This window comes from Vulpes vulpes, chromosome 12 (assembly GCF_048418805.1).
Source record: "Vulpes vulpes isolate BD-2025 chromosome 12, VulVul3, whole genome shotgun sequence".
Lineage (NCBI taxonomy): Eukaryota > Metazoa > Chordata > Mammalia > Carnivora > Canidae > Vulpes > Vulpes vulpes.
Genome location: NC_132791.1, coordinates 176142311 through 176165565, shown reverse-complemented (window position 1 = coordinate 176165565; position 23255 = coordinate 176142311). Strand labels below are relative to the sequence as shown.

General features: G+C 38.4%; 1 protein-coding gene across 1 annotated transcript in view; it reads left to right on the top strand.

Annotated features, from left to right (window-relative positions):
• CNTNAP4 (contactin associated protein family member 4) overlaps window positions 1-23255 on the top strand; it is a 242524-nt gene that overhangs the window by 20995 nt on the left and 198274 nt on the right. Inside the window, exon 2 of the mRNA XM_025993077.2 lies at window positions 13935-14045. Coding sequence (XP_025848862.1) covers window positions 13935-14045 — 111 coding nt within the window. The remainder of the gene's footprint in view (window positions 1-13934; window positions 14046-23255) is intronic.

Below are 23255 nucleotides of genomic sequence, written 5' to 3'. Positions count from 1 at the left end.
ACAGATCAGTTCATTGTAGGAATGCCTTAGCTTCTCAACATGAAGATGTAGTAGATTAGATGCTATGACATGTGTCAGGGATGTACCTGAGTGATGGGTCGAGAAGACACCTTTTATATTGGAGAGGTGAGGGTAGGAACAAGTAAACAAATACTGGGTCAGCAGCATTTTGTAGGAACTGACATGAAAGTGATAACTTATATCTACGACATCAAAGTAAAAGCTATACGTTATTCTACTTCCAGAGAAGTGTGAGTAGAAGTATGTAAATAATTAGCTTAAAAAAAGAGAAACATTTTGAATGACGCTGTTGAGTTTTGTTTTATGCTAGGACACTTACCAGTTTTAAGGCATAGTAGTCTTTTACTTATTTGTTTATTCATTTATTTATTTATTTATTTATTTATTTATTTATTTAATTTTTATTTTATTTTTTTAATTATTATTTTTTCATGGTAGTCTTTTATTTATTTATTTTAAAGATTTTATTTATTTGTTCATGAGAAACACAGAAAGAGAGGCAGAGACAAAGGCAGAGGGAGGGGAAGCAGGCTCCCTGCAAGGAGCCCGATGTGGGACTTGATCCTGGAACTCCAGGATCAGGCCCTGAGCCAAAGGCAGACGCTTAACCGCTGAGACACCCTCATGGCAGTCTTTTAAAATAAAATGATGTATCATGGCCACTTAAGATACCATCAGCATATTCAAAGTTCCAAGGATAATTTTAAGCCAGTAATTTAAGTTCTAAAGTCAAAGGGCCACTATGCAAAGATTTTTTTAAAGATCATGTTTTGATGCCCAAAGTAGATCATGGTAGGATATGCAAAGGAATGGAAACATGTGTTTTCTGTTTTTAATAATTTCTAATCTAATTTGGGACATAGTACCTACATCTGAGATAACAGTAACAACTAACATAGTGGGGTTTGTAAATAATATGTGAACTCAGACACACTGAAAGACCTGGAAGTAAATGAGTCTCCAGTATTTGGTATAAGGAATGTTATCAGGATGTTGGAAGGGTTACGATAGTTTTAGAAAGAGGTGAAAGACATAGAAACACTGAGGGTGCATCCTACGGTCTCCTCTAAGGCTTGGAGTCTTCTCCAGACTCACATGTGTGTTAGCAGAGTTTAGCTCCTTGAGAGTTGAGGCCCTTGACTGTCTAGCTTGTTGTCAGTCTGGGTCTGTTCTGAGCCCCTAACAGCCATTGCTTACTGTATGGCCCTCTCCACAACATGGCGGTTTGCTCCTTCAAGGCTGGGGGGAGTAGTTTTACCCACCCATGCTTCATGTCTCTTTGACTTGTGTCTTTGATTTTTAGGACTTTTTGAAGGGCTCCCCTGATTAGGTCATGTCCACCCAAATTAATCTCCCTTTTGAGTAACTAAAAACAACTAAATTAGGGATCTTAATTAACATTTGCAAAATACCTTTTGCCATTTAATATAATATAATCATAGGAATGATGTCCCATTGTATTCACAGATTTTGCCTGTGCTCAAGGGGAGAAGGTTATATGAAGTGTCTGTCACAAGGGGATAGAATTTTGGAGGCTGTTTCAGAATCCCTTAGAAGGACTCACACACTTGGCTATCTTACCAGCAGAGAGGGGCCTGTGCCATGGTGCTACTCATATTTAAGGAGATGAGGGGCTGGAAACATCCAAGTATCCTTACAAGAGTGGTGGTTCTGTGGTGGAGGTGTGGCCTTGTTGGAAAGAGGGAGGTTCCAGAGCTCAGAGCAGGTATCAGCTTGTTCTCTTATTGAGCTAACACACATCTCCTCAGCTAGCTTTTAACTAAGCTGTCAAAAACAGAGAGGACATGTGCCCCAAGGCCAGCCGAGCTGGTCTGTTGCTTGATTATAAAATCAAACACAACAATCTTAACCAATGAAATGGAAATATCCTCCATCTAATTTCATGTTATTACTCAGGGAAGCTTTTTGTTTCTAGTTGGCTTGGTACCCTCTCTTCCACCCTTTAGAAATGGCTGTTCATTAAAATTGCTTTACGGCCTCACTTATTAAAAAGCATTTATCTGCAGAAAAACTCCTTATCACTATGAAGCATTTCAGCCTTCATCTTTAAGTGTGATGTTTTGAGATACAAATAACAACTCTCAAAATAATTTAGTAATAAAATAGAGTATTTGCTCAGAAATGTCGAAGCATCATCTAATATAACTAGAATAGGAATTGAATTGAGGCTTAGTCAATTTTCCCTCCAGGAATCAAAGTCTAAAACATTGCAATTTCAGGTTGAAAATATCAGTTAATGGAAATAGCACATACTTAGGAGGTCATCATTGCTGTGACTTCGTGCACATATGATATAGCTGGGCACAGCGTGAATGCTCTGAACATTCTAACTACATCATCAAAGGTATCCAAATGAAGAGATGCCCGTGTTCTCTGAATTCCTTTCTACTTTCCTTGGGAATTGCGGCCACTCAATTTCTGCATCATATGCAGTCTTGAATTCTGTTTTCCTAGAATAAATGAAACAAATCTAAAGCTCAAGAGATATAAAGAAAATTTTGGCCTTTCAGAACACTAAAATTTGTTTTTTAATGGGAAAAAAGTGCATCATAAGGAGATTTTACTCCCTTTTTTGGGTTAATAATTCTGTGCCATTTTTTTTAGAGGGAACGGTGACACTGTGTTTAGGTGTCTTAAATGCTGCCCCCCTCTTCTTCTTCTCAGGGGAAAATTCTTGTAATAAGATTTTGTAAGAGATACCCAGCTAAATTTTATTCATTTCCAACTCTTGAAGTTTTTGAATTTATAATAATAAACACTTAAGGCAGCAATCACAAACACTTATATAGTACTTACTGTACACCAGGTGCCAGTACTCTTTATATGCTGACTCATTTAATCCTCAGAAGGCCCTATTTACCTCAGTATAATGATCCCCATTTGGAGATGGAAGAAGGCAGTTTGAATACAGTGTTTAAAATCAGTTAGTAATTGGCAGAGGCAGGACTTGAGCCCATGGAGAATGGCTCCAGAGCTGTACTTGAAATCACTGTGCTCTATGATATGCTGGCTTCTATATGGGGTGACAGGTGCCATGTGATGCTGATCATGTGATCCCAGCAAGTGGAGAACCAGATCACCTAAGAGGCGCTATAATAGATATCTATTCAGGTTAATGACGTCCCAGAAGCACCCTTCTGTGTGTGGGGGGGTGGTTATCAGGAGGAGTATCATAGAGAAAGGGGAAGTATGGCTGTCACTTGGAGAGAAAGCAGGTTCTCACAGTGTCCCAGCTTTGTGCATTGAAGAACGGCGTGGGGGGTAATCTTCCAAAAAACTTTAGGAATGAACAAGTTTTGTCTATCTTAAATTATAATCATTTGTGTGGATTCCATGAACTCTAGTGGCTTATTAAAAATGGGAGTTCTCATCATTAAAGCAATACACGTGTCCCCATATCAGACTCAAAAGTGCTTTTTAACAATCAATGGGTAATATTTTGAGCCACAGACTCTGCAAAAAAATTTCCTATCTTGGTTCTATACCTATAGTTTGGTAACTGTGGTAGGCAGAGTAATGGCCTTCCAAGGATGTCCACATCTTAATCCCTGGAATCTCTGACTTGACTATGTTACCTTTATAGGGCAAAAAGGATTTTGGAGGTGTTATTAGATTAAGGCTCTTGAGATGGGGAGGTTATCCTGGATTATCCAGATGGGCTCAGTGTCAATACAAGAATTCACAAAACTGAAAGAAGTAGGAGAATCAGGGAAGGTGTGATGCTCAGAGGCCATGTGTAAGGCAACAGACCTATAAAGGTGGAAAAAGAAAGCAAATAGATTCTCCCCCAGAGCCTCCGGTAGGAACATTGCTCTGCTGAAACCTTATTGTAGCCCATGAAGCTAAGTTTGGACTTGTGACATCAGAAATGTAAGATAATTAATTTGTATTGTTTTCAGACACCAAGTGTGTGGTAATTTGTTACATCAGCAATAATCAGTAAACTACTGTGGCAGCCACTAACTTCCTGTCTCTATTCCTGAGCTGTGAAAAACAATTTCCTATAGTAATTCACTCAAGAGTTTTTACATGAACCTATCAAAAAAGAAGAAAAAGTAGAAGAAAAAGTTTTTATAATATACTTTTAAATCTATTTTCTTTTTTTTAAAAAAGATTTTATTTATTTATTCATGAGAAACATAGAGAGAGAGAGAGAGGGGCAGAGACACAGGCAGAGGGAGAAGCAGGCTCCACGCAGGTAGCCCGATGTGGGACTTTATCCTGGGACTCCAGGATCGTGCCCTGAGCCAAAGGCAGGCCCTAAACCACTGAGCCACCCAGGGATCCCCCTAAACCTATTTTCTTTTAAAGAAATGTCTTCATTACCATTTGACTTTAGTTGTTCTGTCATAGATTTAAAGTCAACTTAATCTATGTCTTACATTCTGCAATCTATTTGCATTATTTTGAGTTTTATACTCATTTAAAAATGTGGCCATTTTGTCAGGAAAAGTCTGTGATGAGCACAGATTCTTAGAGCTCTGGCGCTCTCTTTGCTTTGTAATTATTTCTACCCTTTCACCTTTGGTTGGTTTTGTTTGCTGGATTTGCAGGTCTCCTTGTCCTAAAATCTGGACTTTAAATAGTTGCTATTAAACCTCTAAAATCAATCAGCCTCTGGCTGTGCTGTCATTAAAACTTAACTGCTTTCCCATTAATCCATTAATTGTGCAGATTAATTGGGAAAGCGATTCAAGGCTCTAACTTGCGGCATAAGCCAGTGTTTGCCTCCAAGTGGAAGCTTATCCCATTAACATCACAGAGTATTAACAATTATATATGTAATTCACACACGGCCTACGTAGGAGACAATGCATAGAAACCGAGAGGCTGCTGCATTAATAAATTCTCGACCACTAGAAAATCACCCATGAATCGGATTCAGTTCTAGAAAAAATACCGATAAATGCTTGTTTTAAATTGTGGCAATATGTTATTTTTAGGTTTAAGCCATTGATTGACTAAGTTAGAAACTTATGTTTGTCTTATTATATCTAAAGCTAGTATTCTCAAGTGAATGTTAATTTTCATACTGAGGTCAAATTTAATACTTAAAGAAGCTAAAGAATTTAGCAGTGGTCTATAGTGAGTGGCATTTAATTGAGTTGAAATGTTATTTTGGGGCAGCCCGGGTGGCTCAGTGGTTTAGCGCCACCATCAGCCCAGGGTGTGATCCTGGAGATCCGGGATCGAGTCCCACGTCGGCCTCCCTCCGTGGAGTCTGCCTCTCCCTCTCTCTCTGTCTCTCATAAATAAAAAAAAAAAATTCATAATTTTTTTGAATTTATTATTTTGGATGATGATGAGAGATAAAGTCAGGATTGGCCTATATTTTGTCACCTGCTCTTCTGAAAAATGATATTTTAGGGATCCCTGGGTGGCGCAGTGGTTTGGCGCCTGCCTTTGGCCCAGGGCGCGATCCTGGAGACCCGGGATCGAATCCCACATCAGGATCCCGGTGCATGGAGCCTGCTTCTCCCTCCGCCTGTGTCTCTGCCTCTCTCTCTCTCAATCTCTCTGTGACTATCATAAATAAATAAAAAATTAAAAAAAATGATATTTTATTTAAGCCCACTTGTATCAATATTCCTTTAAACTTATTCTTTTTCTTTTTTTTTTCTTGCCAGAATGTTACTTGTGTAGTAAGCTGTTTCCACACACTGACAGTTGATATAGCTACATAGGGGAAACGGGGTGGGGTGTAACACTAACCATTTTTCAACTTTAAACAGCCTCATGAAATAGTAGGAAAAGCATGAAGACATTTGCAAGAGGAACAAAACTCTCCATTGGATAGGAATTGGTTTGCAAGTGTGTTTACCTAGTTTTTGAGCTAGCATGGTCCCAGCTGAACTACACCCCAGATGGAGTAAGTTAGAATGACCTGGAATGGGGCACAGTCATAGGCAAGCCTTAAATCTCCCCCAGGTGATTGATTCTACTACGCAGCTAGGATGAATTACTGAAGGTGCATGTTCCACAGAAGAGACCATCTGAAGCTGATCCGTGTACTTTTTATCAGGAAGTTGATGATGCTTTTCAAACATATTTGGGTCTCCTGTAAGTTCTTAGGATGGACTTCTATGACTTTTCCTTGATGTGCTGAGTGAATGCCTGGCATGATTACAACTGTGGGGATGAGCCTGCAGAGATGGGTAGAAATTCAGTGTCACGGAAGTAAAGGAAGACCATTAGAAAGGCAAAGGCTAGTGATTCAGAGTTCACTATAGCAAGTGAGTCAGCCATCATCACTTGTGTTTGGCAGAGACTCAAAGGCAGGTAGGGGGAAGGGAAATCTTTAAAGGGGAAAAAAGGGGGAGGCTTCAGGTATGCTCAGTTTGGAGGCTGCTGGCATGGGAAGCAGAAAGCAGACTAAGTAGAAGCAGGGCATCCTATGTGATTGATTAGGTGTGTGTTCCTGTAGATAGTAGGTCGGCTTCCTGGGCTGCTTGCTCCAAGTTATGGGTCAGAGTTCTATCTTTGTATATCATCTGGCCATTTCCCATTTGTAAGAGTCAGAGGCGCATGACGGACTGGATCCTGTGTCATGTCAGGGTAGGGAGATGGGACTATTCCTGGAATCTTGAAACTAGGCCTGAACAATTTGTTGAACTAACTCAGACTGGGCTTATGATAAAAGAAAAATATCATTGCCTAACTTTTTGGATGAGATCTTGGCTTGTACACAATATTTTTGATATATGTCAGGATAATTCCATATTTTCTTAAATTAGTTGATGATTTCTGATTTTAACTGAATGACAATTTCAATAATAAAGATTAGAATAAAACATTTTGTTCAAAGAAATGGATTTCTTGAAGGGAAGGTCATTCCTTAATTCTGATTCTGTCAATGGAGTATTTGGACTAGGTTTTTCTGAAAAGACTGAGATTCTAATGTGTCCAAAGCTCCTTGTCAAAGATCTCACCCCCCTGCCTCTAGTTGTATGGGGAATTTTAAGCATGGGGGTGCCTAGGTGGTTTAGTCAGTTAAGCTTCTGATTCTTGATCTCAGCTCAGGTCTTGATCTCAGGGGTGTGAGTTTAAGTCTTGATTTGGGCTCCATGCCCGGCATGGAGCCTACTTAAAAAAAAAAATTAAGTATGTTTGCTATCTATCCTATCCTGTCCCATCATATCCTATCCTATTCAGTCCTATCCTATCCTTCTCCAATGAATATTCCTCTGGGAAACATGGGTTCATTAGCAGACATGCAAGTGATTTTGGCAGGTCTTCCAAATAATAGAGAAGGTTGTTTTACTCAGTGACAACTTAGCTGAATGCTACTGCAAATCAGCCCTGTTTTTGGTCAAGTATATTTTAGATTACTAATACTTATTTCAACAATACTTACTCAGAATAGGAGTTCTGTATCCTTAGGTAAATTATTTAACCATGGTGTACCTTTCTCTTCAATTGTCCAATGGAGTTAATACTATCAAGTACTATAGGCTATTTTTCAGGATCAAATGAGTTAATACATGTGAGGCACTGAGAACATAAGCAGCTAATAATATATACCTATTATCTTAGTACAGGTAGTATTACACAGAGATTAAGAAAATTGAATTACTTTTATTAAAAACTGAACGGCTTTTACTTACTTATGAGAATTATGCATTAAAGCCCTTTGTAAAATAAAATTAAATTACTTTCAATCGAGCTATATTAAAATACTTTCACTGTAGCTTGCATCTTTATTTGTAAGAGGCTATTGAGTTTTTTATATACACAGTTTGCCAGAGATCTAATTTATCATTGTCTTTTTAATGACAGTGGTTAAGTTTTTCTCTCATGTGAAGAATAAATGGTCACTTTTCTGAGATATTGACCTGAGGGCTGTAGGTTTGTGTCTTTGTGTGTGTGTAGGCAAATGTCTTAATATAAATTAAGTTAATATGGATATTCTAGCAGAATTCACTAAAAATGTCTTCATGTAGTCTTTTTCTGTTTTACAAAAACAGATTAAAAACTCTAGTTTCACATATCTAAGTGTATGGAGGCTAATGTGGAAATTCTAAAATGACTATGAAAAAGGTTGGATACAAAGTAACATAATTTTGGGAAAACACAGTAATAAGAGTGATGTCCATTTCTTCTTGTAATAGAAAAAGACATTAATGAACCAAACATGCCCTGCCACCGTTTTGAATGGTACTAGCCTTCCCCCTTAATGACTGTATTTTTAAATTTCATTAGTGACTGGAGTCTTATGAGCTACTGTGGCCCTTTGACCTAGATGTGCCCCCCCTTCCCTCCGGTAATAAAGAAGTCAGGCTGTTCGCTCAGCCCTCATTAGGTTCTTGCAGGGAGTTGGGGCAGTGCTCCTGGCTCCTCACCTGTGGCGCTGGGTGGGATGGGATGGGATGGGGTGGGATGGGGTGGGGGGGTGGGGGGGATGGGATGGGATGGGGTGGGATGGGGTGGGGGGTGGGGGGGATGGGATGGGATGGGGTGGGATGGGGTGGGGTGGGTGGGATGGGGTGGGGGGGGTGGGATGGGATGGGGTGGGGTGAGATGGGGTGGGGTGGGGTGGGGTGGGGTGGGGCGGGAGCTGAGTCCCTGCGTGCACGGCGGCCGCCCGAAGCCTGGAGGGAAGCTGTGAGGACCCCCGTCCCACCCTCTAGCCCCGAGGAGGAAAGTGGGTGCAGGCCAGAGCTCTCTCGCGGGGGGTAGACAGTCCGTCGCATGTGCAGGTGGTGAGGGGTGCAGAAGTGGCACTGAGGGCCAGGTCGGGCCTATCGTATTAAGTGGGGAGAGCGGCGAAGCAGTTGCACCCTAACCTCTGTAATTTAGGACCCTTCCTTCGAAATGTCAAAAGACAGCGCGAGGGGAGTGGGGAGCTGGGGCGTCCACGCCAGTACAAAGCAAGGGCTGGACAGAGGAGGGGCGAGCGGCACACATGCCACATGATGTGCCAGGGGCGGAGGTGAGCTGGCTGCAGCCCTGGGAGAGGTGAGGTGAGCTGAGGGCCCCAGGCTGTGCGGCTCGTCTGCCCGCAGAGGCAGGGGGGGCTGCCCTGGCTGACCGTTCGCCGCCAACGTCCCCACTACACATTAGCACTTGGCAGCTTCTGTGGTGGGCGGACCTCCGGAGACTTGCAGGGCTGGGGGCGAGAGCCCAGCATCTGTACGCTGTACATTCACATATGCAAATGTGCACATTACATATACAACACATGTGTTGTATGCATTATATATAATATGCGTGTATATTTATGATAGCATATAATTGTATGTACATATTATATAGCATAGACATGCGCACTAATGTATATATAACATGTAAATTTATAAAATATTATTTACACACAACTTTGTATATTTATACTTATATGTACATGTAATGTATAAACTATATTTGTATATTTCTAGTTTGTCTGAATTCATATTTATGTGTGTATTTATGCATATGTTTTCCTTTTATTAATAACACATTATGTATATGTTACATATAAAATATATTTATATATGTTTATATAAAGATACTATATAGTAAGTAAATGCCGTCATTTACAATTTGATAGCCAAATTAACATTTATACAGCTTTTATACATACTTTATATGTACATGTATACATTATATATGTGTATGTACATATATGTATATTTATATATTATTAATACATGTATGCATACATAAGTACACATTTGTACATATGCAAGTATGATATGTGTATACTATAATACATATGTACTATTATGTGTATAATAATAAAGGTACATATATATGTCTCTGATGAAGGGACCAGGATGGTAATGCTCTGAGATAGTATTTTATTTAAAAATAATACAGTTATGTTTTGAACCGAAATATTATATTATTTCAGATTTGAAAGCTCCTTACTTAAATACTTAAATATCTATGCACTCTGAACAATGATCATTTGCACTCTGAGAAGCTATAAATTATTAATCATGAAAATTCGAGGAAGCTGAGAGTTGTAGATGAGAGACTAGTCCAGAGAAGATAGTTCACTGGGTTGCTTTTACCAGAGTCTAGGATGGTTTCTCAGCTTCTCAGCTGGTGCATTATTGACATTTGGGACTAGATAATTTTTTGTTGTGGAGGGCTTCCCTGTGCACCATAGGATGTTTAGGAGCATCCCTGGCCTTCACCCACCAGATTCTAGAATTTCCCCAAGTTGTGATGACCAGAGTATCTCTGGATGTCACTAAATGTCCCCTGGGGTGATAAATCCAGTGTGGTTCTCAGCTTTGCAAGTCTAGAACTGCATCTTACTGCATTTACTGGTACAATTAGAAAAAACTTGTTTTTCTGGAATTAAATTCATAGGAGGCTGTTATTTAACCCAGAATTCCATTTTATTAAGGTCCAGAGGGAAATACTCCTTTTACTCCAGACTCATCAGACTACCTGAAACCTCCCTCCCTTGGTCCAAGACTGTTGAAGACCAGTAGTTTTATAATTTGTTTACTATTTTATAGCTTTTGGGTAATAAATTGCTTAGCACATCTGGGATTAGAATATACAACTTCTTGAGAGACAGTTTATTTATGTCATTCTGGTATCTTCTGTACTCCAAACCTAAAGAAATGGTAATTGAATTTATGATGTTCTTACATACCAGATTCTAGACCCCAATTCACTCTTTGAATATCATGGTTCCACTACAGTAAGACAAGCAAATTAACCAAAGTCTGTATCTCAGTTACCTCATCTGTAAAATAACAGTAATATTGGTATCTCAAAGAGGAGAGAGAGTGGTAAAGATTAATAACTACGTGAAATGATTGTATGTTCTTAGCACAGAGTATTCACTGAATGTTGTTATTAATGCAAGAATAATTTTAGAATATTTTATTGGTAAATAAACACACAGTAGATCATGATGAAATGTATATCCTCATGATAAAACATAATAACATGTAATCACCCCTCAGGTCAACAACTGGAACTTTACCAAGCACCAGAAGCCTCCCTGGTCCATTTCCCATATCTCATGTCCTTTTCCCCATAAATGAAATGAACACCCCTTCCTTATTTTAATCCCACTTTAAGCTAAAAATAGAACAGTATTGATTCTCAATTTATAATGGCAAAAACAAATAAGCAGTAAATATATGCCCTCAAGAGTGATTGCACTGGAGAGGCATTTTACATCTGAAACATCGATTTGAGTCTGCATAATTGATTGTGAATTGCAGTTAAACACTCTTTTTTTGTCACACTTACACCTGAATACTGATAATGATTCAAAAATGACTGTACTTCTGATAAACACACCTACATATGCACCCCTTCCCCAGAGAGGTAATTCACTGACTTGCACATGGAGACCCATGTGCAGACGCACACATTGTCCTTTCCACAGTATACTGAAGCATTTTGGTAGTTGCTCATGATTAGGCATAATCAGAACTTCCTTTGTCACTCCATGGATTGTTTGTCCCTTTATGTCTGCGTTCCTTAATACTTGACTTACCACCAGATCGACAGCGACAGTACTGAAGCCAATCAATAGACATGCAGGAACTGTGGGCCAGTTATCAAGTCTGTCTTAAGAGTTAGCTAAAGAATTTAAGTTGTGTAGGAAGAAAGAGTGGACTTTAAATGAAAATGAGACAGTCTTGGGCAGCCCCCGTGGCGCAGCGGTTTAGCGCCGCCTGCAGCCCAGGGCGTGATCTGGAGACCCTGGATCGAGTCCCACATCGGGCTCTCTGCATGGAGCCTGCTTCTCCCTCTGCCTTTGTCTCTGCCTCTCTCTCTGCATCTCTATGAATAAATAAATAAAATCTTAAAAAAAAAAAAAAAAAAAAAAAATGAGACAGTCTTAAAAAGTAAAATGCTATCTAAGGCAAATTCTTCTGAAAGGCCTGCCAGTGTTGTTAAGTTGGTAAATTTTTACTTAGCTCTTACACTTTAGACAATGAAACTACTAATGACTTAAAAAAAAAAAACTGGGCAGAGTAAGCTTCATAAAATTTCAGATGAATCTAGATAATTCCTAGATTAATTTAATTTAAATAAGATTACTTATTTAAATTAAATTAAATAAATTTATTTATTATATATAATATTCATATTATGTATATAAATAAAAGACAAATATGTAAAGATTGTATGGAATGAAGAACTAGCTGAATAAAATAAGCATGTCTGGATATCATGGTCACCATGAGATTATTCTTATACTTTCCCTCTCTCTTTGTGTCTTATTTTTAACTTTATATGTGATACACATAAAAGGATAGATGATACACAGATGTATACTTTCACATATATTCTTATGTGTATGTTGACATATATATACATATTGTACACACACACACACACACACACACACATTGCCTTCCTCCCAAAGTAACCACTCCCCTGAATTTTATGCTCTTCATTTCTTTTTTCAAATAGTTTTTTAAAAATCTCATATATTCTTAAGCAACATATTGCCTAGCTTTGCTTATTTTTAACATACTCAAAACTATCAAATATATATTCTATGGTCTTCTACAATTTTATTTTTTTCACTACAAATTCTGTGTCTAAGATCCAGCCATTCTCTTTGGTATGCCTTGGTGTATTTCCTTTGTACTGCTGTGTATTATTGCATTGTAAAGAGTACTACGATATATTGATCTGTTCTTTGGTCATTGGATGTTTGGGTTGTCAACAATTCTTTCCTATTATGAGCAGTATTGCTGGAAATTGCACATCTCCTGGTGCACAAATGCAAGAGTTTCTCTAGGTCAGTGTTTCCCAACTTTTCTCTTTTCATGAGACAGAGAAAATACTAGTATTCATATCACATCCTTGGGTTAGAAGGTAAACTCCTTGAGACCAGTGGTTCATCTTAGAGATACTCTGCCCAGGAGGACGTACACATTAATGGAATTGGAGGAATGTCAGGGTGTGGAAAGTTCAAACGTACACGCTAATGAAAAACTGTTTCTTTTTAAAGTAGGTGCTCAAATTTATACTCCCACCACCAGCCTATTGGTGCTTCTTTTGGACCACGTTCTCCACATGATCTGGTGTTGTCAGAAGTCTAAAGTCTTCTGAATATACTGTTTGTAAAATAGTATCTAATTGTAGTCTTGATTTATATATTTTTTTTAACTGACGAGCATCAGTTTATATAGATTTTAGTCTGTGAGCTCTCTGGTCTTCCCATGTGCCATTTTTCCAAGTGTGTTTTCTAGCTGTTTTAAAGGTAGTTTTTGTTTTACTTTATTTTTTTAAAGATTTATTTATTTTAGAGAGAGAGAGAGAGAGAGAGAGAGAGAGTGCACACACACGTCAGTTGGGGGAGGGGCAGAAGGAAAGAATCTTCAAGCAGAGTCCGCACTGAGCATGGAGCCTGACCTAGGGCTCCATCTCACGATCCATGAGATCATGACCTGAGCTGAAACCAAGACTTAGATGCTCAACCAACTTAGGCCCCCAGGCGCCCCTGTTTTCCTTTATTTTATTTTGGTTTTCTTAATTTGGAGTACTAATCATATGCTGTTTTCCACATACTTCCCACAGGTAATGTTTCTCTTTATGTGTCTTTTGGGAACCATAATTTCTTAATTTTAATATAGTTTAATTTGTTCATCTTTCCTTATATACATTTATTTATAAATTTGGTATACTGATTAAATATTTCTTGTTTCTTGCTTAGGTAAACCTTTTTTCAACCTCAAGATATTATATTGTTTTATAATATCTGTGAAATTTTTCTTCCCTATTTTCATATTCTCATGTCTTTAAAGTTCTTTTTCTTTTCTTACTGAACTTATTAGACCTCTAATAGAAAATGGCATATATTGGTATGAGAAAATGGCATATTGGTAGAGATCTTAGTATTTTGTTTTGTTTGTTTGATCTATTGAATCCAAGAAAGCTGTTAGCACTGTACTAACCTGAATGTGGATTTCCCCTTTTGGCAGATGATTGTGATGAGCCTCTGGTGTCTACCTTGTCTCAGGCATCATTCAGCAGTTCATCTGAACTTTCTAGCAGTCATGGTGCTGGATTTGCAAGGCTAAATCGAAGAGATGGTAAGTCTGCTTTTTTCCTTCAGATTGGTTCATGATGAATCTCATTAATTTTCCATTTTCTTGTAAGAAAATCATTATAAGGGATATGTTATAAAAGGAAGTATGTGTCTCAGTCAGCAAATGGCTGGAACTCATGGGAACTGTGTGACCTGCAGGCCTGATTCTGGAATGGCAAAGGGTCATTTCCCATTTTAAAATCCTGTATCATCATTTCAACATCTAAACCACCACATTCCTTCAGCATGGTGAGCTTTATATTTCTTTTATAAAATAAACCTTTCTAGTGCAATCTATAGTCATTCTGTATACTGTAGCCAGGAAAATTTAATTGACACTCTCCTTCAGGTTAAACAGGAAGCTTGCAAGAAGAAGTAATTTCCAAACATGTTAATTATTTAAAAATAAGAATCCCTCAGTTTGTTTAATTCTCAATGTCGATGGCATGATTTTCTCCTGTGGAGGAAAGGGAACTTAATAGGTTTCGTGCTCCTTTAGGAATCCTCTGTTCATATTGTTGACAATCTCTTAGGTAGGTTGTGTTTGATTGCTTGAATATGTTTAAAGGAAAGTGCAGATAATTAAAAGACAACTTGCTATTGAAGTAAGAGAGAGTTTCAAAACTGTGCGCGCTTAGAAACAGCATCAGCGTGGCCCCTTTCCATAATATGCTGAGGCAGAAGCCATCTGCACTTACATTCTATGGAAAGAGGCTTGGCAATCCTAACACAGAAAACATTTTTAGCAACCATGAGAAAATAGACACCGACATCATATATTATTGAAACCGTGATTTGCTCATTTATTATCCCCTTCTCGCATGCCATATGTCAGCCACTTCTTCTCATTTTTCTCCTTGATGTTATCCTCAGTGCCGTTATGATGCTTGAACACAATGAACATTGGACATAACAAATACATCATATGTGTGTGTGTGTCTGTGTTTTGCCATCTGGTACACATGATAAATATCTAACACTTTAGCATGACTTTAAATTTAAGTGTATTTTAAAATGTTATCTCCTATTATTTGAGACAGTCACTTATATGTGTTTCTGAGTGTGAAAGCATCAATGGCAGAGCAAGCACAGAGGTCCTTGTATTGCATGAGGAATTTGAGGAGCCTTGAATGGATTTGTGTAGATTAGCGCTCATCTGTTACTTTTATGTGCCTTGTAGTGAGGGTTATTTGTCACACTGGACTCTTTTTCCCTATTTGCAATTCTGAATTCTTTGCTGACCAGAGGCAAGTGAGCTCTTCTAGCCCCTCTGATGACCAGTCCAGCTCCTACAGGAATACTTGACATCCCAACACTGATCTTACAATGAGATCTCCATCTTATCCTCCCTTTCAAAGTAAGTCAGGGTTTTACATCTACCACTGCTCTATTTGAGTAACAAGAGCTTTCCTAGGATCTGGCCCACGGAAGGATAGAACATTTAATTTAACTATTTTTCTTTATTTCATTTGCTGAGATTCAATAAATCACCCAAAATGTATATGTTATTAATTGGATCAAATCATATTTTACATTAATTTATAGACTCATCAGAAGTCTCCATCAGTGAGACTCATTTTCATTCTTAATTCGTTTCTATAGCTCTTGGTGAACCACAGTATCAAACTTCATGAATCTCATTTGCATGTTAATGAAATGGAGAAACAAAACAGGATCATTTTAATTATCTTTTGCTGGTTGTCAACCTACTTGATTACATTTTTTCTTTTTTATTTAGCTTCTCTTTTCTCTTTCCTCATAATTACATTGAGTGTTTACAAAGGAATGTCAGATTTTGAGTGATTTATTAAAGGCTATATATTATTTCTACTATCAACTTTCCTTGTAGTATATTTAGATCAGGCTGTAGAAAGGTGTTTAATCAAGTCAGGAGGTGATGTATAAATAAACCAAATCAACAAATAAAGGTCTCAGTATCCCAGAAACACAGATAGAGTGACCTCTTTCCTGTGGAATCTAGAAAACTTAGAGCCAAAGAACAGACAAACAAGAAACAAAGAATCAAGCTTATCCAGCTGCAGTTCTCCATCCGTGAGATAAATGCAACCATGACTTTAACTGTGAAAATAATGAGGCCCCGTGGTGGGAGAAGGAGACCAGGAAAAGATACTTTTGAACATAATGAGTCTACCAGGAGGGAGGAAGAAAAATGAACATTTTTTTAAGGCATATTAATTTAATTTTGTCACTTGAGTGCTGTTGTTGGTTGAGTTGTGTCCTCCAGAAGGATATATCCAAGTTCTAACCCTGATACCTATGAATGTGACTCTATTTGGACATAGGTCTCTGCAGTGTGATCAAGTTAAGGTCATATGGAATGAGGTCATACTGGCTTAGGGCAAGCTCCAGATCAGGCCTTCCAAAGTGAATAAGATTTGGAGACACACAGAGACAGAAGAGACCAAGAGAAGAAGGCCATGTGGAAATGCAAGATGTAGAAATGGAAGCAGAAATTGGAATGATCTGGCTATAAACCAAGAAATGGAGGCAGGGAAGGAGTCTTCCCTAAAGTCTCCAGAGGGAGGCACATGGACCTGCTGATACTTTGATTTTGGACTTCCAGCCTCCAAAACTGTGAGACAATAAGTTCTGTTGTTTTAAGCTGCCTAGTTAGTGGTAGCAGCCACTGGGAAGCTAGGACAAGTGCCTTTGAGTAAATGACTTGTTTTCCATACTTTTGTACTGGATGCCTCTCAATTTGAACCTGAAAGATGTCATAGTTCAGAGCAGTGTAGTGCAAATGTAATGGTAAACAACATAGATCAACAAAAACCCATCACTGCAAATACTAGCTACATAGAAGAATTCAGTCTTTCTCTGCCTTTATGTAATACTATATTGTTGCAGTTTCAGTGTAGTTTGAATTATGATGGGCAACTAAAGTTACTGTTGTCTATGCCAAGTGCAAACAGGCTCTAGTGCGCCATTTGATAGTCCAGTGTGTTCTTAGGATGGAATATAAGGAAGCCACATATGTAGAACTGTTGTTCATGCTGCAGTGCAATCCAAATGAAAGTTTTATTTTCATGTACTTGCGAAACCTAGGAAATGGGTTATTGCAAACTGATATACTTGTGTATACATGTAAAATAATAAAGGAATAAATAGAGTTATTACACACAAATATTTTTTATTTTAGCAAAATAAAATACTTAAATGTATGAGTGCAAACATATATATATGTACATGTGTCTATTTATATGGCAGATTGCTTCCATAAGTGAAAAAAACTGTAGGATTTCTCTCATCTATTCTGTAAGATCAGAATATATCCTATTTTGCTAGAAAGTAGAATGTTTGTCTCTATTTTCCCGCTGTTTTTTTAACTGCAGCTAAACCCGTCTATTCTAAATGCTTACAGAGCAATGTTTTCCCCATGCCTGTAGCATTTGCTATTAAAATCAAACATCTATCTGTAGAGAAATTAGCATATTTGGTTAATTGACTGAGAGAACTCCCATTTTCGGGTGTACTTCTAATGAGAATAATTATGATATTCTATACAGAATTATTTGATGATTTTTACTGCCCTGAATCATTGTGCTTGTTCCCATACAACTATGATGCCTAAATTAAAACCCAAAAGATAAATCCCCAAGGTATACATGATGCATGTCAGTGCTTAAGAGGACAGATGAGGTGAATGTTTCCTGCTGTTAAACATATTGCATAAAATCTCGTATAATTATCACATTTAAAAAATGATAACATTAATGCACTTAATAACCAATACTTTCTTTATGAGGGAAAGAGTAAGAGATGAATGTTGCACAGCACTGGAAAAACTCCCCTTCTTTAGAAAGAGGAGACTCTTTGGCACAATGAGTATGGGTCAGGAGTGTACCTGAGGGGTCCCCAGGACCAGAGATGGGGTGGGCAAGCTTCCTGACTGAGAATACGAATTTGGTGCATTGGGGATGGCCTTTTCTTGTATGTGTGAGAGAACAAAAGATGCCAGCAGTTTATTTGCTTCTATATCACCTGCCTCCCCATTACACCTGGAAACTGACATGTCCTTGGCACCTGAATAATTATCTAAATTGCAAGGGGCATACCCCTTCCTGCTGATTCAGGCTGTGAGTACATGACTTCTTACCAGCTCTGCCTAATTTTTCTGTCTCCTGCCCTAACTTATCTCCAGGATTAGGAGACGTACAGTTCTTAACCGTGAGATGAGAGTGCTTAAACCCAACTAAATCCCTGAATAGTCAGATTCCTGAGAGTTACTCCTGTAGTCCCAGAACACAAGCATCCCAACACACTTGAACCTTAGCTAACCTACTCTCTCTCATACTCTCTCTCTTTTCAGTGGACCATAAAATTTTAGGTGAAAGCAGAGAGTTCCGTATTAGACCAATTCACCATTCTTGGATTTAAATCACTGCTACCTCTTACTCTTTTTAAGGATGGAAAAAATATTTAAACACTGTGCTTTAATTTCCTCATTATCTTTAATTTAAAGATTTATTTATTTATTTGAGAGACAGTACACGTGTGTGCACGGGGGAGGGGGGCGGGGGGCAGAGGGAAAGAGAGAGAATCTTTTTTTTTTTTTTAAGATTTTTATGTATTTATTCATTCATAGAGACAGAGAGAGAGAGAGAGAGGCAGAGACACAGGCAGAGGGAGAAGCAGGCATCATACAGAGAGCCCGACGTGGGACTCGATCCAGGGTCTCCAGGATCATGCCCTGGGCTGCAGGCGGAGCTAAACTGCTGCGCCACCGGGGCTGTCCAAAAAGAGAGAATCTTTAATTTTTTTTTTTAAAATTTATTTATGATAGTCACACAGAGGGAGAGAGAGAGAGAGGCAGAGAGAGAAGCAGGCTCCATGCATCGGGAGCCCTGCCGGGACCCCGATGTGGGATTCGATCCCTGGTCTCCAGGATCGTGCCCTGGGCCAAAGGCAGGCGCCAAACCGCTGCGCTACCCAGGGATCCCCCGAAGGGAGAGAATCTTAAGCAGACTCCTGGCTAAGCTCGAAGCCTGTTGAGGGCTCCACATGGGGCTTGATCCTACCACGTTGAGATGGACCGGAGCCGAAACCAAAAGTTGGATGCTTAACCAGCCGCACCATACAGATATCCCTTTACTTTCCTGATTTTCTATTTGAAGGATAGGGATAGTACTGAAATGGTATTGGCTTTATTAAAAATGATCTTGGCTCCGGTATGACCATGAGAAAAGCACAGTCCCAAGAGAAAGGTAAACAGTTTCAAAGTGTGTCCTGCTAATTAACCATTTTAGTAAACCTCACAGGACCAAATGTACATTACAAAAGAATCTCAGGGAATTCAGGCTTCTATATAACACTGGTAGTAAGAGCTGATTTCTTCATGATTAATTATAGTTATATTTTTTATGTTCATTATTAGCTTGAAGTAAAGATAAAACATTCTCCTATATCCTTAGTCAAAGTCTGTGAACTAGGATGATCTGATGGTTTTACTTAAAATATTTTACTTTTTTAGCAATTGGAAATTGGATTATGAAGTTGAAAAAGAACTTCCAAAGAGATTAACGTTTTGATCAAGGTTTGGAAAATGAAGTTCTAGATCAACTTTATGATCTGTGGTGTGTCATCTGTGCTTATAGATTATATTTTGTATGCTGGCCTTGAGAAGATAGAACAAAAATGAGTCAAGATTTACATCTTATTTCTCACTATACCTATATCCTATGTTCATTAAGGCAGAGGAGAGTTTGCTGTCATTTCTGTGATTAATATAGAATTGCTTATACTCTTCTATTGACTGTTCACTAGACTTAACAACAGAGGTGATTATCCACCTGGCTGTTTGACTCTCTGTTGACTTTGCATGTTGACCTCCCTTCTGGGCCCCTAAGGATATGTCCCATTCTTTTCTCATCTCTCCTGCTAGCATCATGGTCTTCTCTCTATCTTCCTTTTCTTGTCTTTGTCTGCCCTGTAGCACACTTCCTTCAGCTCCAGATCAATCTGATAATGTAATCCAAGTGAATATACCAAGTAGCCATTCCTAAGCAATTTTTAGTGATAAAAAATCTGGTTTTGGCAACACAAAAACTAGATTGGAGTACCAAACTGTGAGTTGCCTTGGGGAAATAAAATGATCTCTTGTTCTCCTTTCCTATAAAAGAAAGGGGTTGAATTTGAGGATCTCTAAACTCTATGACAATACACTCTTTTTATTCATACGATTCTATAGGTAATATCTTTTCTTTCTGACTCACTGTGATCTTTTCAAAGCATGTGAGAAAGTGAAATTGAAGGCCCTTCAATAAGAGAGTAAGTAGGATATGTTAAGGCAGATTGTTCTTCTCTGTCCCCTCAAATGAGAAGACATAGAATGCTCCTGGCTTAGGAAATGTCTTAAGCTGCCATAAAATCTAAGAATTCAACTTGCATATATGATCCTACTGAAATTGTGATATAGTAGCTCAAATTTGGTCAATTAAAATGCATTCATAAAATTTAAAATTATCATTAATACATAATGTACCTTTCTTTATGTATATATAATATTTTTCACAATGCTGAGTGGGAAAATTTAACATGTAGGTACAGAGAAAACTGTGAGTTAAGAAATCATGTGGTGTGTCAGGTGGAATCCCCCAGAAGCACACCCTGGGCAATGATGAGGTGCCAGTAGTTTATTAGGGAATAGCTCCCAGGAGAAAATAGTGAAAGGAACTGAGGGAGAAAGCAGGGTGAGGAAAGGGAGGAAACCAAACACAAGTCAAGTCCCATACGCAGACTGGTCTCCCAAGAAAACTTGGGATGATCACATTGTACCTAAGATGCTGTCCTACCTCATGGTAAAGGAACTGAGTCTGGCCAGGTGGCTGAGCGTATGATCAATTTAGAAAAGTTAGTTAATGCCTTAGGCAGCTTGGGCTGCTGTAACAAAATACCATAGACTGGAGGTTTTCAGTGCTAGACATTTATTTCCTGCAGTTCTGGTACTAGGAAGTGAGATCAAGATGGTGGCAGATTCAGTTCCTGGTAAGAGCCTGCCTTAGCTAGTAGACGGCCACCTTCTTACCGTGTGCTCACGTGACCTTTCCTTAATGTGTTTGGCTGGAGAGTGCAGTCTCTCCGTCTTTTTCTTCTTAAAAGGGCACTAATACCACCATGAGGGTCCCACTCTCAAGACCTAATCTAAACCTGAATACTTTTAAAGGCACCAAATATCATCACATTGGGGGTTAGGGCTTCAACTATGAATTTTGGAGAGACACCTTTAGTCTGTAATAGCTACATTTCTATAAACTAGTAAACCATCCAGAAAGTGTTAACTGCTTGAGGATATCGGATAAAAACCCAAGATAGGCCTTCAGGGGCAAAGATCCTGGAGAGAAAGGAAATCACATATAGTGAGCCTGACATTTTATGCTCCAAGTAACAGAGCTTCAAAATATATAAAGAAAAATGGACAGAAACAATAGGAGAAACAGACAATACAAATTGAAACTCAAAACAGAGTGAAGGGTTTTTAACTGTGCTCTCTCTGTATCTTATTGAAGAAATAGGCAAAAAGCAGTGAAAATACAGAGGATTTTAACAGCAAAGTTAACATATTTGACAAAATATGTCAACTATGAAATTTATATTTATATAATGGGTAGGTTGTATGAAACCCTGCCTCCAAAAACTAAAGAATACACATTCTTATCCAGTGTACTTTAGGATATTTACTTAAGCTTATTCTGGGCCATAAAAATTGTTTAAACAAATCTCAAAGGAGATTTAAATCCTACAGAATAAGTCCCTTGGATATAGTTGAATAAAGCAGAAATCAATAATTAGGAAAAACTTAAAAACCTAGAAGGGTGTGGAATTTAATTAATATACTTTCCAAAAAGAAATCTCAATGGAAATTAGGGGATATTTTAATTCAATGATAACCAAATACCATAGGTCAAAATTTTGATGTGGCTTTGTCCAAACTGGTAGGCTTCCTTGCACATATTACAAAAGAAGGTGGGCTAAATATTAATGATCCATCCATTGCCTACTTCTTCACTTTCCCAAGAAGTTCTTAAGAAGTGACAGATTAAACAAAAGGAAAAGGAAAGGAAAAAAGGACATTAATTAGTGAAATAGAAAACATGCAATACAATCAATAAGACAAAAATAAGAGGATATTTCAACAAACTTTCTGCTAATAATGGTGAAAATTTAAATGAATTTTAAAGATTATTAAAAAAAACACAACTTAAAAAAAGTTGTACCCAGGAAATAAAGTGTAAAATTTAAATATCCCCCTGTCTGTTAAAGATAGTGAATCCATAATTCACACGCTCCAACAGAGAAAACTCCAGGCTAAAATGCCTTCATACGTGAATTCTCCCAGAAACTTTTAAGGAAGATAAAACTCTAATCTTCCACATTCTCTTCCAGAGGACAGAAAAAAAAGTCAAAGTACTTCCCAACTCATTCTGTGAGGCCAGCATAACCTTGATACCAAACCCTGTCAAGGACAAACAAGAAAGGCAAATTAAAAGCCACTCTCTCTCATGAATATAAATGCAAAATACTCCAAACAAATGTTAGCATATATGTGTGGAGGGCCTGGCACTGAACTTCAGAATGAGAATGCACCCTCTTGGCTGGAAGGCACATGTGCTCTGCAAGCATGGTGGGTTGCAAAACCAAAGAAACAGTGAAAGCAGGGGCCTGGAGCCTTCCAGTCTGATACCATCCTGAGCATCTTCCCTGAGCATCTTCCCTATCCTAGAGGATAGTGCAGAAGTGTGAGTAGAAAACCATCTTTTTTTTTTTTTTTTTGTATACACTCGTATTAGAAACTGTGGTCATTAAAGTGTGCTGTAATCTGTTGGACACTTCTTGGGTGACACTTACATCCTTTCAGCGACACCTTTCTCTAGCCAGTGAAGTAAGGAGCAGGTTCAGCTTCCAGCACGTGTAACGACCTCCTGTGGGATTGTACCACTGACTGAGGCTTCCTGCCCCTGGTTCTCTGGATGCTCCCAGTGAATCCATGGGGCATTATAATTGTGGTAGTGGAGTATGGAGAGTAGTACCTGCCTGTAAGGCTAACCCTGACCAATAGAGGACAAAAAAAAAAAAAAAGGATGGATAAAATCCTCCTGCTTTGTCCTCCGGGTGGAAAATTCTGAGATGCAACTCAATAAGGCTGCTCAGAAGTGTTAAACTTCTCATTTATTCCTACATTGTTTTTCTGATTTTG